Source organism: Squalius cephalus, assembly GCF_949319135.1.
Source record: "Squalius cephalus genome assembly, chromosome: 25".
In the NCBI taxonomy this organism is placed as follows: domain Eukaryota; kingdom Metazoa; phylum Chordata; class Actinopteri; order Cypriniformes; family Leuciscidae; genus Squalius; species Squalius cephalus.
This window is the reverse complement of record NC_137146.1, coordinates 7,740,187-7,757,940: the sequence shown is the minus strand read 5'-3', so window position 1 is coordinate 7,757,940 and position 17,754 is coordinate 7,740,187. Positions and strand designations below refer to the sequence as shown.

The 17,754-nt window shown below is 39.0% G+C and overlaps 1 protein-coding gene across 13 annotated transcripts in view; it reads left to right on the top strand.

The window, feature by feature from the left end:
* Positions 1 to 17,754, top strand: part of ntng1a (netrin g1a) — an 89,371-nt gene that overhangs the window by 58,364 nt on the left and 13,253 nt on the right. For all 13 annotated transcript variants that reach the window (XM_079863375.1, XM_079863382.1, XM_079863371.1 and 10 more), the window contains exons 4-5: positions 8,662 to 8,834; positions 17,446 to 17,472. In XM_079863375.1, the coding sequence (XP_079719501.1) occupies positions 8,662 to 8,834; positions 17,446 to 17,472 (200 nt within the window). The remainder of the gene's footprint in view (positions 1 to 8,661; positions 8,835 to 17,445; positions 17,473 to 17,754) is intronic.

Here is a 17,754-nt window from a genome sequence, read left to right as displayed (position 1 = left end):
ATTTCTCTCTCACTCTGGGCTGATGCCTGTTGTATGGGACAGATTAAGACGCAAAGCGCTGTAGGATTCCAATCGCGAACTGCCCTCTGACCCCGGGCACATCTGTGCAGTTCAGGCCGCCTCTGATGATGGATTAAGAGTCTTTAATCAGAGCGTCTGGGGAGAACTTGGCAATCTGAGCCAGGCCAATTCACCAGCCCCATACAGCCATGCATCATTACAACACAGATATCCTCCGACCTCCTCTTACCCACCTCCTTCAGACCCGACACATTAAGATTTAAATACATCCCTCATCCACCACACTACACATTCAGCAATCGAAGAAGGTCACGAACCCTTGTTTTTCCAGAATGATAATACTGAAACACAAGCTGTTTGCTGCAGTGGTGTGAAAGGGACAGGAAACAAGACAACAGATTGGCTGTGTAAAGCCAGATTCGTGAGTTTTGTTTAAAACGAATTCCCACAGCGATACTCCATCAGACAGAGCCATGTCATCTGTATGGTCATGGCAGGCGTGTGGTGAGCTCGGCTGTCAGGCTTATAAGGGCTTTTCTGGTGCCTGCGCTGTGAGATTCGTTGTAAACCACAAATCTACAGATGAATAGGAATTTCTTTCTCTTCTTTTTTTTTGATTTACAATGATTTCAGTGTCCTTTTTTCATTTTACCCATCGCACACTACAGAATTGAATTGAGAATGGATTTAGATTTAAATTCTATAACTGAATTTTGATTGTGGTAACAAAAATAATTCAAATTCGAATCATAGATAGATAGATAGATAGATAGATAGATAGATAGATAGATAGATAGATAGATAGATAGATAGATAGATTTTAGCTTCTCAATCTTATTCTAGGATTGAAGGTGCTAGAAAGAAATGAAACACACTTTGGTGCCTGTAAAGGTTCACTCAAGGAGAAATGAAGGAATATTCTTGCTTCATTTTAGCAGAATCTCCTTGACATTTATCTCACAACCCTCCCTGTGACTGTGCCTTTATTATAACCAGTACAATACACAAGTTTCATACAGCCTATTGATCTATCATTTTTATTAAACTCGTTTATTTTTATCAACCTTCTTCATACTTTTGCCTTTTTTTTTTTTTTTTTTTTTTTTTTTGCATGATGTCATACACCTGGCCTCTGTGCAATGTTCTAGATTTCTGACAAAGTTTCCATGGAAGTCCAACTTCATTTGCCATTCTATTGCACTTTCTCAAGTAGTCATTTTGAAATTCAGGCTTTTCAAGTTGAATTGAATACAGCATTAGCCCAGAATATATTTTGCCTCTACAGTTTCTCCAGCTTTTCTTTATCTTGTGATTAGTTCACTGACCCCTGAATAATATGAATGTCTTGGGGCTTACATTAACAATCTGTAATAGCTTGTGGCTGCTGCACAAAAACAAAAGTAGGACGACTGAATGTTCTTTAAATTGTTAAATGAATTGTGGATACAGTGTTGTAATTTCAGTGGCAATGTTTGGCTTCAGGGTCATTCAGATTTATTCCAATTTAGCTCCTCACTGCATTCTGCTAACATTTGTTTATATTTAGAAAATGTGAAGCCGTCTGATAATTGTGAGCCTAGAGCCTTAGACAACATCCACTGTCCTCTTTTCAAAGTACAGAATATCCATTACATATCCACCATGGCCACTTGAATTGTCATGTTTGTCACTCATTAGCGGTTGAGTGAGAGGATGAATGTGGTTCAGGTTGTTATCAACTGTTTTTAGTAAGTATTGTTGTGTCTAGTAGTTGAACCCAGAGGAGTTGGTTTCTCAGATGGTCATCTTCGGCTCCCAAGGCATTAAGCTGTCCCTGAATCTAACTTTGCTGTCAAGTACATGCAGTTTAGCAAAAAGCAATAGTTGCACAGATGTGTCTCGGAGAGGTTGCACCCACTTCTCACTTCCTATGCTGTGGTGCGGAGCAGTTGTCTGTGTTTGTCAGGAGGCAATTAGAGTCAGCGCACAAGATGCTCTGTTTCATTTATCTCAGATTCAGAGTGAGGTGCGGTACTCAGGCCTCACCTTGTCAGCATATGACACACTACTGCTCACAGCCAATCACAAAGAGTCAAAACTGGCTGAAGTAACCACTTTACAGTGGATGGAGAAGTAAACACTTTACAGAAAATGAAAAAAAAAAAAAAAAATGGAGAAAAGGGGCCGCAATTTGTAGACCAAAGCAGAGAATCACCTCAGAGATTCACTTCTTCAATTTTGTTTGGTGTCTACATCCAGTTTGAAGCTTGTTTATCAGAAGTGTGGCAGCAGATGGCCAAGTAGATCAGAACGGAAAGAAACAAAGGTGTCTAAGAACTTGGCATCCTAGAAAGAGGAATCAGAACATGGTTATTTTTAATATTTGAGGAAACAATTTTGAACCATCTATCTAAAATAGGGGAAGCCTACAGGATTGCATGAACTACAAAGACGAGAAACAGTCAGCCCTTACTCAAAATCCCAAAAGCACCCTACGTCAACCAAACCCATCATCAAAATTTAGCCAACATCTTCAAAAAAATGGAAAAGCAAGATCAGATGCTGCTGAACAAAATTACTGAAGGATGTTAAAAGATAAAGGATAGAAATGTAACACTGTGCTGGCCAGGATATGTTAGTTTGAACGTTTTCAAAGTAACTGGATGTTTGAAAGCAGCACTGCACAGCACTGCAGTTTTCCCATCTGCTTCAAAAGAGCAGCCATTGTTCCTCAAAAAGCCCAAGATACCACACCTGAATGGCTACAGACCTGAGTTCTGCATTTAGACATTTGGGGACTCAAGTCCACTTCAGAACCAAAGCACTTTGCCTTCAGTGCTGACAGTCTAATGATGACATTGCCCCCTCAGTTACAATCTGTCCCCACTCCACCCCCCCGAAACGCGATAAATTTGAACCCTTTTAACATTCACACTAGAGCCCTGCGCGGGACTGTTTTCTTCATCCCGCTCCCGCCCGCGCCCGCCGAATTTCAGACCATTACCGCCCGCTCCCGCAACGTATGTGTTACACTAATGTTTAATTTAGGTTTCAGACATATAGGCAATAACAAAAAAAAAAAAAACATAAAAAACAAACAAATTAGTTTGTTAAATACACTGATGTCAATGGAAGCAGCAATAATAATCCTTTCAATTATAATTTGACCTTGTGTTTTATTCATATCAGATAGCCTACACACTGTACACAGTATCTATAAAGTTTACTCTATTCTTTTCCGAGTTCACCAGCCACTTACATTTATGTATCTCAGGAGAAATAGATGAACTTAAGTGACTTAAATCTGACAGATCTGGCTCCCATCGTGTTTTATAGATTAACCAACGTGATCATTCTAAAGGTGTTTAAACAACAAATGTGACATGCATAACGCGTCCCATACAACAGTATTTCTCCGCCCCCCGCTCCCCAGGTCCTTTCGAGACGAGCAAGTTTTTAGGGCCGGAGTTGAATCGAACTTTCCGGCCCGAAACCCCCTTTTCTGCAATGGAAATGCACAGAACGGTTTGAGAACAGACAAAGGCTGGGAACTCGCACCAGAACCGTGTCGGTGGAAAAGGGTTAACAGTGATCTTGTGTCATTCCAAACCAATATGATTTTCTTTCTTCTGTGGAGCACAAAAGGTAATCTAAAAAGTCAAATGAATCCATACGACTTGTGCACTATATTCCAAGTCTTCTGAAGCTGTGCAATACCCCAGTTACTCAGCAACACTCTTATTATTTATTTAAAGTTTGTTTGACTCCTCGTATCTTAATGATTTGCACAATGGTTTTTATACACTGACAGGAGCAAACAATTATTTTAGTGAGAGTTTTGACCATGTTAAAATGTTATTTGACCATGTTATTACAATAACACCTGCACATTTAATTGAACATAATTACTTCACTTACTTTGCTCACTCACAGGCCATTCTGTCTTTGCTCAGCCTGTTTTGGTTGGATCAGCATGCCTAGCCATGCATGTGTAAGCTTCATTTGGAGATAATTGCTAATAATTATCCACTGATAAGTCAGTACGGCGCAAGGCGGCTAGAGAACGGGGGCTGTTTTACTGTCGGTTTTCTGAACTGGTACGAGAGCAGATAAGATATGAATTGATGAAGATGAGCTCTTTTCTTCAAGAGGGCAGTTGTGAGGGGGACTATTTAAAGAGAGACTACAGTGCTGTTTGTGCTTTCGATGTCAATCAAGCTTCTATTATTTTGGAGGTCACAGACTCATATGCTTCAGGCTAGTATTTCAATAAAAGATAGATAAAGAAATAAAGAAATCACTATAAGCATGTTCTGCCTCCTGCCTTTCAAGGAGGACATTCAGCCTTTAAACTTTTCTGTTAGATTCAAAGCTGACTGAACAAAAACCTCCTTCATATTCTTCTTTGTAATGTTAGCATCTATACAATTTGAAACAAGTGAGAAATGAAAATTCTGTCATCATTTACTCAGCCTCACGTTGTTCCAAACCTGTATGCATTACTTAATTTTGTAGAACGCTTTAAACATTTTGAAATTCATCAAAACTTCTGCAGAATAACGAAAGTCATACAGGTTTGGAACGACATGAGTGTGAGTAAATAATGACAAATTTATATATGATTTTTGTGTGAGCTGTCGCTTAACACATCTTGAGGTTCTGAGTTTGAATATACACAGACGAGGGCAAAATTTAAGAGCTATGGTGGAGGGGAAGATTTCCAGTAAATAACAAAATGCATTTTTGTTTTTCACACAAAAGCTATTGTATGACTTCAGAAGACTTAGTATAGTGCACAAGTCATGTGGACCACATTTGTGGTGCTCTTTTGTGTATTTTGCACTACATTTTAGACTGTTGTGGAAACTCACACAAGCAAAATGCACATGCATCGTAATCTTTTACCAGAACAAGCCAGTATTTGTGAATATGGCAAAGCCTGGCTAAATTAAGACAGACAGTTTCTATGGTGGAGCCCTGGAGAGCAGCTTTGGCATTAAAGTCTAATTAAATATATTTTTTTACTGCACTTCTCCTTGAGGCAGCTATTGCACCTCATCTCCCCTGGTGACCAGACTGGAACGAGAATGTTTCGTCTCTGTTAGCGATGCTACCATGCCGACGGCAAAGGGACCCAGCAGGCCCTTGCTGTGTCCCCTTCATTACATCAGCAGCACAGCTCTGCCTCATATCAACACCGTGATTAAAATGTTTCTGGTGATAAGAGGATATGAAGGTCAAGCTACAAGAAGTGCAGTGCATGGAATCTGAGACCTCCACCTGAACTGAACAAGGAGGCCTAATCAGAATGCCATGCATGCCTTTAACTCCTTGCAGCTCGATGGCTTTGTTTTGCTCGGTCGCTGGACCAGCTTTGTTAGTTAAAGCTAGCGAGCTGTTCATTGCAATGCATAGTTTTTTATGAATAAAGTAAATGAGGTACTTTATAATTCAGAAAAAAACTATGCCCACTGGAAATGTTTCATGCCCCTGTAAAGCAGCCCTTTTTTATGGTTTTTACTCTTGTGTGGTTTTAATATGTCTCAGAAGTCTATTACTCACTGTTTATATGCAGTTTAATGACCCACCATAATATCAGCAACTAATTTGCATCATATGTCATTATTTGGTTGCAGATTTTATGTGTGCAAGCTTGCTAACATGTCACAGAAGCAACAGATTCATGCTTGGCTGACAGGTGCCAGTTTTAAAGAGGATGTCCTATGATATTGAGATTTGACATGCCCTTCTGTTAAATAATAAATAAATAAAAACTATAGATAATGAGATGCAAATCAGGGTGTCTGGAGAATAATGCCCCCTCATTTATTCTACCCGTGTATACGTGCAGGGACTGAGCAGTCATTTGTCACTTCCAAACGTGATTCGGTGCATCACATTTATCAGCCCCTGCATGTACATCTCTTCGGACACAATGGTTTTAATAATGCTAGTCTGTACCCACACTTGGCAGATCGTAAACCTCTGTGAGAAAGAGAGACGGCAGACATCATGAGTCTGGAAAAAGTTAGATCAAAGACTAGAGACTGATCAGGTTTTTTTTTTTTTTTTTTACAGTCAGTGTTACTTTAATCTGTTAGAATCATGCTGAGCAACTTTAAAGGAATACATTTTTTTTTCTAACATAATATCTATGGACAGCATCTGTGACATGCTGTATATTACCACAAGGAATAGTTTCAGCTATAATAATTACATAAAATATTTACATTAATACATTTATATATTAGCAGGCAAGTGGGCCAGAGTAATTTTAGTAATTTTAATTTATTTTGCTATCTGAATACATTCTGGGTACCTCCACCTCTGGATGGACTTTGCTTCATATAACCCAAGCTTTATGAATAGTCAAGTAAAATAATTTTCTACCTTCTTCATCTTCTTTACTCTCGTTGAATTTCTATTATTATCATTCATGCCATATTTTTTTTTTTTTTTCTTATTTATATTTATACAATGGCCTGTTGAATACTCGATTCTGCAATGAAACCGTTTAATGCACAGGTAGTTTCAAGTCAGTTTAATCACCGTTCTATAGTAATGCACTGTTTTCATTGAAGCACATATACACATACGGCACTTGCACGCAGAGGGCAGAGATTGCGAAAAGCACACATAGAAACATTCAGGAGCGAAACTTGTGATCAACGCTGCCTTGCGACTTTTATTAATAATATAGCTTCGCTACTTAATCGCTACATTATATTTCTCAGCATGAGGGAGTTACATCGCTATTCTGAAGGAATTAAACTCACAGCTTCATTGTTAATAGAGAGAGATACGCTGAACATCCCATCTCTCATCTCTCTCTCAATAATTAATTCAAATGAATCCTATAGTTTATTCATTCAAATAAATGTAATCTTACGCACTGCTTTATCTCTGTGTCTGATTTGAAAGCAGGCTGAATCCTAGAACAAACAAGCCGTAACTGATGAAAATAACCTGCAATTTTATCCTTCCGGTCAAATATTGCACTGAAAACATCTTTAAGTTGTCAATGTTGACAAATGACCATAGTATAAGCAGGATAATTCACGGCTAGCTGTGCATTAAACAATTTTAATGCACTTTGTGGAGACAACCAGCCTCCACTTCCCATCGGATGGTCTTTGCCTCCACATCATGCATTAAAATAGTTTAATGCACAGCTAGCCGGGGATTATTCCTTACTGGTTTATAGTGTTCAAATATTAAATTGTACTTTTATATTGTTAGTCACACTTTATAGTAGGTGTCTTTAACTAATTTGCCCTTACATCAAAAAATAAGTACAATGTACTTTTGTTTGTATTGTGTTGATGTTGTATTGCAAAACCCTTTTCTGCTACTGAGGTGGGATACGGGTAAGGTTAGTGACAGGTTTAGTGGTATGGGTAGGTTTGAGGCTGGGTTAAAAGGGAAGGGAAGGGTCAACAGTGTTATTATAGATGTAATTACGGAATTTAAGAATTACAGATGTAATTACATGCAAGTATTTATAATACTATAAGTACAATGTAAAAACATGTATGTACATAATAAGTGCATTGTATCAAATTATAAATGTAAATGTTAGTACATAGTAGTTTAAGACACTGGCAACACTTCACAATAATGTTTCAATAGTTAACATTAGTTAACTACATTAGTTAACATGAACTAATAATGAACTGCACTTCTACAGCATTTACTAATCTTTGTTAATGTTAATTTCAGTTAGTTCATGTTAGTTAATACAATAACTAATGTCAACAAATGAGACCTTGGTAAAGTGTTACCAAGACACTTAATATAAAGTGGGACCATATTGTTTATTACCACATATTGTTTATTATGTTATTCAGTTTATGAGTATAAAAAAAATATTTGCGCAAGTGATGGTCAATTTCATTTACAGTATTGCATGGTGAACTGAAAAACACAGACACACACATAAACAAGTTAAGCTACTCAATTCTAGCTGCAGAACAGTTTCACTTAACCGCATCACATTTCTTTAAATCAGTACTGCATGAGTGTCACAGAAATATCCATCTTTTGACTTTCTGCATACAAAATCAATTTGTGTGCTTAGAGAGGAAACTGGGGAGAGCAAATCTCGCTGTGAGACACTTGCATGGGGGTTGTCCTCAGTGGCCATAGTGAATGTATAACCAACATTTAAAGAATGACTGCCTCTGAGGATTTAAAGCATTCACAAGTGATTCAGCATATATATGAATATGTGAATATGTAAATAAGGAAGTGTGCAAGTTGCAACATATACGCCTAATATACACCACTTAATTGATTTTTTTTTATTATTTAACTGTTTTCTTTCTCTCTTTGAAAGTGTGGCCTGTCTGTAACTATTTCTTTTCCTTTGGGATAATTATAAATAACCTATCTTTCGAGAAGGGAAAAAAAACCTGAAAAATAATGATGTGGATTTAGCAGAATCCTTGACACTGTGTGCAAGGTTTTGAAGTCACTTTCTGGAAGCTTCAGAATACCTCCACATGCAGATGCACATTTACTTGAAATGCAAATGATTTACAAGGTCACTCTGGTCTCTAAGTGCTGGTTCCAATTTTTTCTCCCCTCTCGGGTGTAATTGAACTCCACAATTGAAAATCCACAAGGGCATATGTTTTATTTCCTTTTTTTTTACCGTGACAGGTGCAAGTGCAACCTTCATGCCAACAGCTGCATCTTTGACAAAGAGAAACTCACTTGCGAATGTGAGCACAACACTACGGGGCCTGACTGTGGCCGCTGTAAGAGGAATTATCAGGCCAGAGCTTGGAGCGCTGGATCCTATCTCCCCATCCCCAAGGGCACAGCAAATATCTGTGAGTGTATACACACACACACACACATTCCCATTCCACTTACTGGAAAGAACAATATGGGCTCTATGTTTGTGGATAACAAGGCTCACATGTCCTTTTACTCTGACCATAAACCATCTCTCTTACTGATGTCCTACCTTTCACAATGCGCTCATGGTGTCTCCCCAGAAGCCATTACCCTACTTCCAATTTAAAACCAGGTCCTCACAGGAACTCTGACACATCACAGTAACTTCTCAACTTTAAGAAGGGCTATCAGACATATTTAATATTTGAATTAGTTATGTTAAATTACAAACTAAATGCTCATTATTGTTTACTACAGATGTAGTGACCAAGTCCAAAAATTGTGGTGGTACCATGGTATTCTTATCCATAGTATAAAATGGGTTACAAAGTAAAAAAAAAAAAAAAAAAAAGATTACCACCATTTACCATTTCAGTGAAAAGTTAACATTATTTTCTATTTGTTATGTCCTTTAGCTTTAATGACAGCAATGGCATGGAAGTGCCCAAGCAACCATGCTATTGGTTACAGGGATAGTTTACCTAAAAAATGTAAAAGCTGTCATCATTTACTCACCATCATGTCATTCCAAACCTTTATGACTTACTTTCTTCTGTGGGGCACAAAATGAGATATTTTGAATAAGGTTTCATTTGTTTTTGTCCATTGAAATGAAGAATAAAATTCTGATGGCAGAAATTTACTTTTGAGTGAACTATCCCTTTAAGGAGTGTTTACCCTTCAGAAAGACGCAGAACACTTGTAGGACCTTTCTTTCACAGAAAACAGCGCATATCAAATGTTAGAACTATAAAGAAGGACAGTTAGCCTTTATAAAACCAGTGCTGTCTGTAAGCCTGGGGACTACACCACCACTGCAGTTTATTTCAAATGACAGAAGACAGAGCCTTCAATCCAACACACAGAATGTTTGCCCTGAAATAAACTAGCACTCAACATATGCTTCTGGGACTAAAGCAGCAGCACATATCACAGATATGACCTTAGCATGCACAGAAACTGTGTGCATGCCAAAACTTTCTTTTCAGTCTTCAGCAGGTTAGAAGGTGTGTGTGTGGGGGGGGGGGGGTGCGTGTGTGTGTGTGTGTGCGTGCGTGCGTGCGCCCGTCCGTGTGTGTCTGTCCGTGCATGTGTGTCCGTAGGTGTGTCCCTCCGTGTGTATAAGGGGAGCAACGCATGCCTTCTGGCAGCTGTTGTACCTCATGACTCTCTAGGAGCCGGTGGAGTGTTTTGAAGGACTGAGATTGACAGGACATTATTTTAAAAAAAAGACAGTGCAGACTCTGGACCCACTATAAAACACAGCCTCACCTTAAACCCCTTATTATGGTCCTGTGTGAGGAGAGTGAGAAGTCCATAACATAATAATGCGGTAAAAGACAGGCTCTTAGAACATTCCCTCTGGATTAAAAATAATTAGATTAAACAATAATATTAATATTTCAAACAGAAGAAAAGCAGTTTGTCGATTTAAAACCAATTGCAGCTGATTTTACAACAGTTCTTTGTGCTTGATACCATGCGGTAGGGCAATGGAGACAAACGTAAATAATTACAAATAGCATCTTTTTTACTACAGGTTGCATTGTTGTGCTTTTTTAATTTTTTTACTGCTAACAGTGTATTGCTCTCTCGCTTCAGTCTTCTTTTTATTGAAGCAAAATATGTATTTAAATAAGTGCTACTGTTTATCACAATGCTTTCAACAAAGTTTTTTTTTTTCATTGTCACTTTGTAAAAAATTGCATTTTCTATTTTTATTGTTTTTTCTTAGTTTAAGCTAATTTTTATTTTTATTCACATTTTTGTTTTGTGAGAGATATTATATATAGATACATTGTTTTTTAATAGATACAGGTATCTTGACTGCAGTTTTACTAATTTAAATGATGAGTAATTTGTAGTTTGGTCATTTATTGTATGTAGTGTTAGTTCTCCTTTTTTGTGTCCGTTGGAAGGCAGAGTAGTTCCTCTTAGTCCGAGTGGGTCAGACAAATCAAGAAAAGAGCTTGAGATTGATGAAAGAGTGTTGGATATCACTCTTCGTCAAAGCGTGCTCAGACTTCTGGGAAGTAGCTAGGTTCTCGCTTCACATCAGAACGGCGAGTCGGTGAGCGATCAGTTAGAGAATTAGCAGTGACAGACCATTTCTGATCTCGAAGAGAGGGGAAGTGATGAGGGCGCCCCCATTTTCTCCCTCCTGGAAAAGGCGGCAATGGGACTCACACACAATGTTCTGGCCCGTGCTGATCTGAATCTAAAATGCCTTCTTAAACTTGACTAATGTTTGTGTGTTTTATGGGTTGTCAGATTGATGTAGGGTTTCACGACACGAGTGAAAATAAGGTCTGATCTGCACTGTGCCTGCTGGTTCCCAAGTGAAGCAATGGCATTTGGTATGGTTCACGCACATAAGATCAGCAAGCCCCTGTTAAAGTTTAAAAATGGGAGGATTAGCAAGCAATGCTAATTGTTTTCCACGTCTCTGCTGAGTAATACTCTGTGGTTTAATATAGCACTTCTGTACAGAGAACTGACTAATTCCTCTTGTCCTGGCAGGATTAAACTGTGCAAATGAAACTTCAAATCAAACCGGTCTGGCCTTGTAAATTACTCGCGATCAAAGCACTTAAAGAGAGATGTGTCCCGACACAGTTTCAGTAACGGTTTTTATCGCTCCTCATTGACCTCGGCTTCAGTCCGTGAAGATAAAAGCTGAACATGATATATGCTTTTATGCGACTTATTGATTTTACAGCTTTTTAACATTTAATTTTGGATACAAAATTCCACTCAGCACACAACAGAAGCCATGGAAATCATGCTTGAGCGAGATCCACCGAGGGAGGAGATTCATAATACCTCATTTACTTCTGTTCAGCCTAGCTAACGAAGACAGCCCAACACATCTGGAGATGACAGTCGCAATGAGAGTAAATTATTATCAGCGGTGCCGTAGTGTACGACTGATGGCTGGTTTTGTTTTTTAATTAGTGTACATAAGTAAAGGGCTGCCAGATGTCAGTGTGTTCGCCTGCCGTTGTTCGGCGTCCTTGAATCAAATGGTTCGTTCCTGGGCTGAAACTATAACAGCTGTACCCTTCCTCCCCCACCTGCCATCCTCAGACATGCAAACTTTCTTATAGGAAAAGCATACACTCAAGGAGGAAGTGAGGAAGACAGTTCCCGCCTTAGAACGTGCTCAGTCCTATAGAAGATGTTTGCCTTTCTTGTTTTGTAACATGGACGATCTTGAAGTGTAATTAAGCGTGTCCTCGATCCTCATTCCACTGCCCGTACGGATGCTCTAATTAGTGTTATCTGAAGGGCCAGGTGGCCATCTTGTCTTCTCCCAGAAGAGGAGAGTTATTTTGTACCATTTGTGTTATCTAATTATTCATTTTAACATCTCCACCCTGGCTGCATATCCTCCACAACCACCACAGTTACCATTTCCATCTTGACTCTTGTAGTGTCAACTCCGAAAGCATATTACGCTCCCTCTCTCTTTCTGTCTTTTTTCTCTTTCTTTATTTTGTGTTATGTTCTCCTTATTCCCCCATGAGACCTGGGTTGTTTACTCTGCCTTTTCCACATCTTTCTCTGTGCTGCCGCAACGGTAATCTCTCTTTCAAATATTTGTTTCTTCCATCACAGGATTTTCCGCCGTGTGTCGCATTCCCAGAATCTTAACTGTGACTGTGACTCATCGCAGGCACTTTTTCATACTTGCCATCTCCCGTACAAATCTATTCACTCTGCCCTGTAAGACATTCAGATGGAGGTGCCGTTACTGTAGCAGAGGTTGGCCGACAAGTTCTACCGGTGTGGATTGTCATTTCCTTACGTTTTGAGCCGCACGGTTGCTTGTGTATGTCACGGCTCACATCCGTGTTGAAAATGGATGATGGATGGCCATGAGATGTAAGTGGCCAGGGAAAGTAATTACAAACTTTGCCTAGGGTAGAAATATTGTAGATAAGCTTTGCCGGAAAGTCCAGGTGGACGGAAAAAGCAAACAGATGAGACTATGTGAAGGTCAGGAAGTTGTTCTACTAGAACAACAATAATGAGGCCACCAGCAATTCAACTAGCTCCGTTTCCAACATGAAACATGAAATAAAGCATCATAGAGGGGTTTGTCCTTTTGCTGGCGACGGAAGTGGGCGGTTAAGGAACAGATTGTCTTTCAAATGAGAAAAAAGGAAGTCGTCACAATTTCCATGCCGTCCAGCGGGAATCCCTCAAGCTGGATGACTTGGCAGGCGTGTGAGTGTGTTATGTAGGGCAGGACAGATCTGGTATCTTGCCCAGGTTGGGTTAATTACGTCCCGTCAACCTCTGGGAGGAAGCCTGAAAAATTAACTGTCAGTATAACATGTGTTTAGGTGTGTGTGGATGGATTTTCCCCCCAAGAGACTGACTATTCTTTATCATTCTGTGCCGGTTCATATAACATCGTAGGTGTATTTTGATGGCATAATTGCTTGATTGTGAGAAAAGGGTCTTATTAATTTGTGGAAAGGTGGATTTGCACAAATCAAGGAAGGATTTGTCTAAAATATGAATAGAAGGAATGTGGAATAAGTCCCACACACTGCTATATATATATATAATGTATGTATGTATGTGTGTGTGTGTGTGTGTGTGTGTGTGTGTGTGTGTGTGTGTGTGTGTGTGTGTGTATGTGTGCCCTTGTTTATATTACATTGTGGGGACCAAATGTCCCCATAAGAATAGTAAAACCTGAGATCACCTACATTGTGGGGACCAGCCAGCGGTCCCCACTTTTCAAAAGGCTTATAAATCACACCGGATGAGTTGTTTTGAGAAAGTAAAAATGCAGAATGTTTCCTGTGATGGGTAGGTTTAGGGGCAGGGGCAGTGTAAGGGGATAGAATGTACAGTTTGTACGGTATAAAAACCATTACGTCTATGGAGAGTCCCCACAAAGATAGTGAACCAGACATGTGTGTGTGTGTGTGTGTGTGTGTGTGTGTGTGTGTGTGTGTGTGTGTGTGTGTGTGTGTGTGTGTGTGTGTGTGTGTGTGTGTGTGTGTGTGTGTGTATATATGTGTGTATATATTTCAGTCAGGACCACTTGAGTCAAAAATAACAGACAATTCTTTTAGTCAAAATTTTCAAATTTTATTTGCATGATTGTTAAAGTTACATTTGTCGGTATGGCTCTGTTCTGAGTTACCCATCATTTTCATGAGCTCCATGAAAGCTAGTCAGGGAACAGCAGCAGCTTCTGGGGACATCTCTCATTTAAACTGGGAAAGCAGCAAAAAACAAATCCCCCATTGAGAACAGAGCATGCATCAACGACAACAGAATGACACTGATTAAGTTAAACAGAAGTTAAAGGAGGAGCTAGGGGAGGAGGTGGGTTGCAAGCAATGCAGTGGAAGCAGGCAAGCAGACAGACTGAAAATGGATTTAAATACGGCGCCCTGTTTGAAAGGGACCAATTGAGTGCTTAGGAATCGGATCAGCTGTTAGGTCTGAATAGGTATCAGCTGATAGCTGAGCTTGACTACGCGGCCTGCCTGAACTGACGCTGAACGCTATATATATATATATTAGCGCTGTCAAAATTAACACGTTAGCTACACAAGCTACTAAAGGTACAATTTTTGCAAACATTTTCTGACAGTGTAGAGAGTTCATTCAGTCATTTTAGGTGTGTTAAACATACAATAGCATAAAAGATGACAACATAACATAAATCAGGTACAGGAAAATTGGAAAAATCCTCCTGGATATATATTAATTTAGCACACACTCCTGCCCATTATCAGTTGATCCTGGAGACTCGAGTGACCCCAGAGTGCAGAAGTTCAGATGGTAAAAATCAATGGAGTGTGCAATAAACATAAGCAGCCTAATGTGTTTCTGCATCAGGCTTCACAATTTGATTCCTGCTCTCTGACATAATGGAGAGTTCCAGCAGGTGAGGGGGGCTGAAAACCGCTCTGATTGAAAGATAATCTAATGATATGACACTTGATATTTTGTGTCCGTCTCAGGCAGACGACTGTCCAACTCAAAAGAGGAGAGGTGAATAAATAAATAAAAATAAAAATGAGGTTGTATAGCACTTACATGAATCGTGAGGATGAATGAGAACCATGACTAAAAGCCTGACTGTATTTAAAGCAAAGAGAGCGGACAATGTGCTATGAGAGGTGCTGTGTTACACTGTTGATGCTGTTTAGAGTATATAGAGACGTCTGTATTTGTTTCTGTGGTGTCAGATGCAGCATCAATCATTGTAATTTTTCCATGATGAAGTTCAAGAAAAAAAAAAAAGACATTGAAAGAGGGAACCAAGCCTTACTGTATCTATGGACCAGAATATCATAGAGATTTCCACCGAAATTACCCGGAACAATTTGTCCCAATTTTTTCCCCCCAGACCTGTTTCTTTCTGCGTTTCCACTGCAGTCTAAAGTATCATGAAGATTAGGCAAATTAGTCCGGTGATGTAGGACTACACACACCGCAACAGATTTTTAAAAATGGTGGTTGAAATGAAATGCTGCGTGGAGTCAACCAATCAAAATGCGGCATGAACTCAACCAATCAGCATGTTCAGTGCCCAAGTCCCACCCCCGAAAGTTCCTGAACATTGAAAAAGTAGTACCTCGCAAGCAGGGACTTTCTGAGGGGGACATTTTTACCCGGACCTTCATTTAGGATGCGCTCCTTTGAATTAAAATAAATAAATAAAAAACTTAGTGCTATTGCATTGTTGCCATATCAAAAAATAGAACATATTTACTCTTAAGCAGGAGTTTTCAAACTGGGGTATTGGGACCCCCATGAGGCCACAAGGAGGTGCTATAGGGGTCAGTGAAAAATTTTTTTTTTTTTAACAAAAAGTAAGCAAGTAAAACTCCCATGTGCTATAGTTTGCATATTTGAGCTTACATTAAGTCTTCTGTGAAGTGTGAAAGATTTCTCTCTTGATTTCATCAATGAAATCATCAATGAAATCAAGGTATTGGCAGATACCGATCTCTCTTTGGTATTGGCATAATAGATGGTAATGCAAAAGCATGATGTTATAGTTTATGTTTCCTTATGCAGGTTGTCCTCTCTACTCCTTTCCGTCTTCTATCTTTCTGTCTCAGTCTTCACACATGTTCGTTGGAGGTGCCTGGAGGTGCCTATTTTCCAAGTGATTTCTCAACCCTCCTTCCAAAGGTCATAAATTTGACTCTTAACTGTCCATATGAAGCAGAGATCAGGGAGAGAGATTAGATGGCGCACACTAGATCAATGGCACACTGCAGGGGCGTGAGTTCAGCTCACCAAGAGTTCTCCATCGTTCAAAGGAAAATCTTCATTCACTGCTCTCCAAATGGTCTGTTTGAAACGTAGCACCAAATCTTATACCTCACCATTTTTGGGTTTATTTTTATTTATTAGGAATGCAGATATAATACTTGAACCTGTTCCTACTTTTAGATTTGCTTTGTGTTTTTTTTTATGAATTATCCTAGAGGGGTTCTCTGCTGTCATCAATTGTTTGAAATGGTTGTTTTACTAAGGTTGTTTATTTTTTCAGGTTCTGTAGCAAGTATAGTGAGAGACAGTCCAGAAGTACACTACAAACTATTTTATTACATAAAAACCAGATTATGGGTGTGTTCACACTTGGCATTTTTAGTTTAATTAAAATTAACCCTGGTGCGATTGCCCTGTTAGTGCGGTCCATTTTAATAAGTGTGAACGCTACCATGCGAACCCTGGTGCGCACCAAACAAGTGGGCCGAGACCGCTGAAAAGATGTCTCCGTCCAAACTCTGGTGTGGTTTGAATCAAATTTGAACGCAACACGGACCATAGGCATGTAAACGAACCAAAAACGGGACATGATGTCACAAGATGCAACCCTAAAAAGGACGGAATGCTCACGCATACCTGTTTTTTCTCGTCATAGTCATGATGTTGCCCATCACAGTTTGGTACAAGTATCAGAAACATGGTTCCTCGCAGCAGATCTTCGTTTGTGTGTGTGACACAGGGATTCCTGCCATTGTTTTGACTCCATTACACATTTTATGTAGACACCATCATATGTAGGCTACACACATACAACGAGCAAATTTAGCCCAGCACACAGCATTGGTTTGGATGTTCGGGAAGTTCCGTCTCGAAACGTCATAAAAGCTGACCAATCAGGTTGTGAATGAATCCCTATATGGTGTTAAAGTGCAAATGTGAATGCTAAGCGGACTAGGACTAAAGGTTTTTTTTTTGTTTTTTTTTTTTGGTCTGGACCAAACGAACCGAACTATAAGTGTGAACATGTTACATGTTATGTGCATTGTATGTGTTTTTTATCAATATTTATTTATGTGTATGATTAATATTTATTGTGTTATGATTATTTCATTTAAGTATTTTTATGGAAATATATATTTATAGAATGTAAAATGTAATTATTGCTTTTCATTTTTTTAAAAATTATAATTTTTGCACTTTTTATTACATTTTAAAATTGCTGTTTGTTGCCATTGCTATTGATATATACTGTTACTAATATAATCTCTTCTCTCATTTCTCTTCTAGGTCTGCCAAATAGCGTTGGTCCAGTTAGTAAGTAAACAAACTCATAGATCTAAATCAACAGGAAGTGCGAGATGAACAGCTTTGCTTCTCACTTTACCTCAAGTACACTTCTGGTTAAACGTTAATTTCTGATTTTCACTGGACCTATTGATTATAAACTGTGCAACTGTGCAAGTTAATTAGAACAGGGTTAAGATAAGATGTGTCTAGCAAACAGCAGTTTTGCCACATAATAAGATAGGGGCTTAGAAGCAGAAAGGGGAGAATATCATTTTAATATGAGAAATGCAGGTCTATCTGGTATTATCT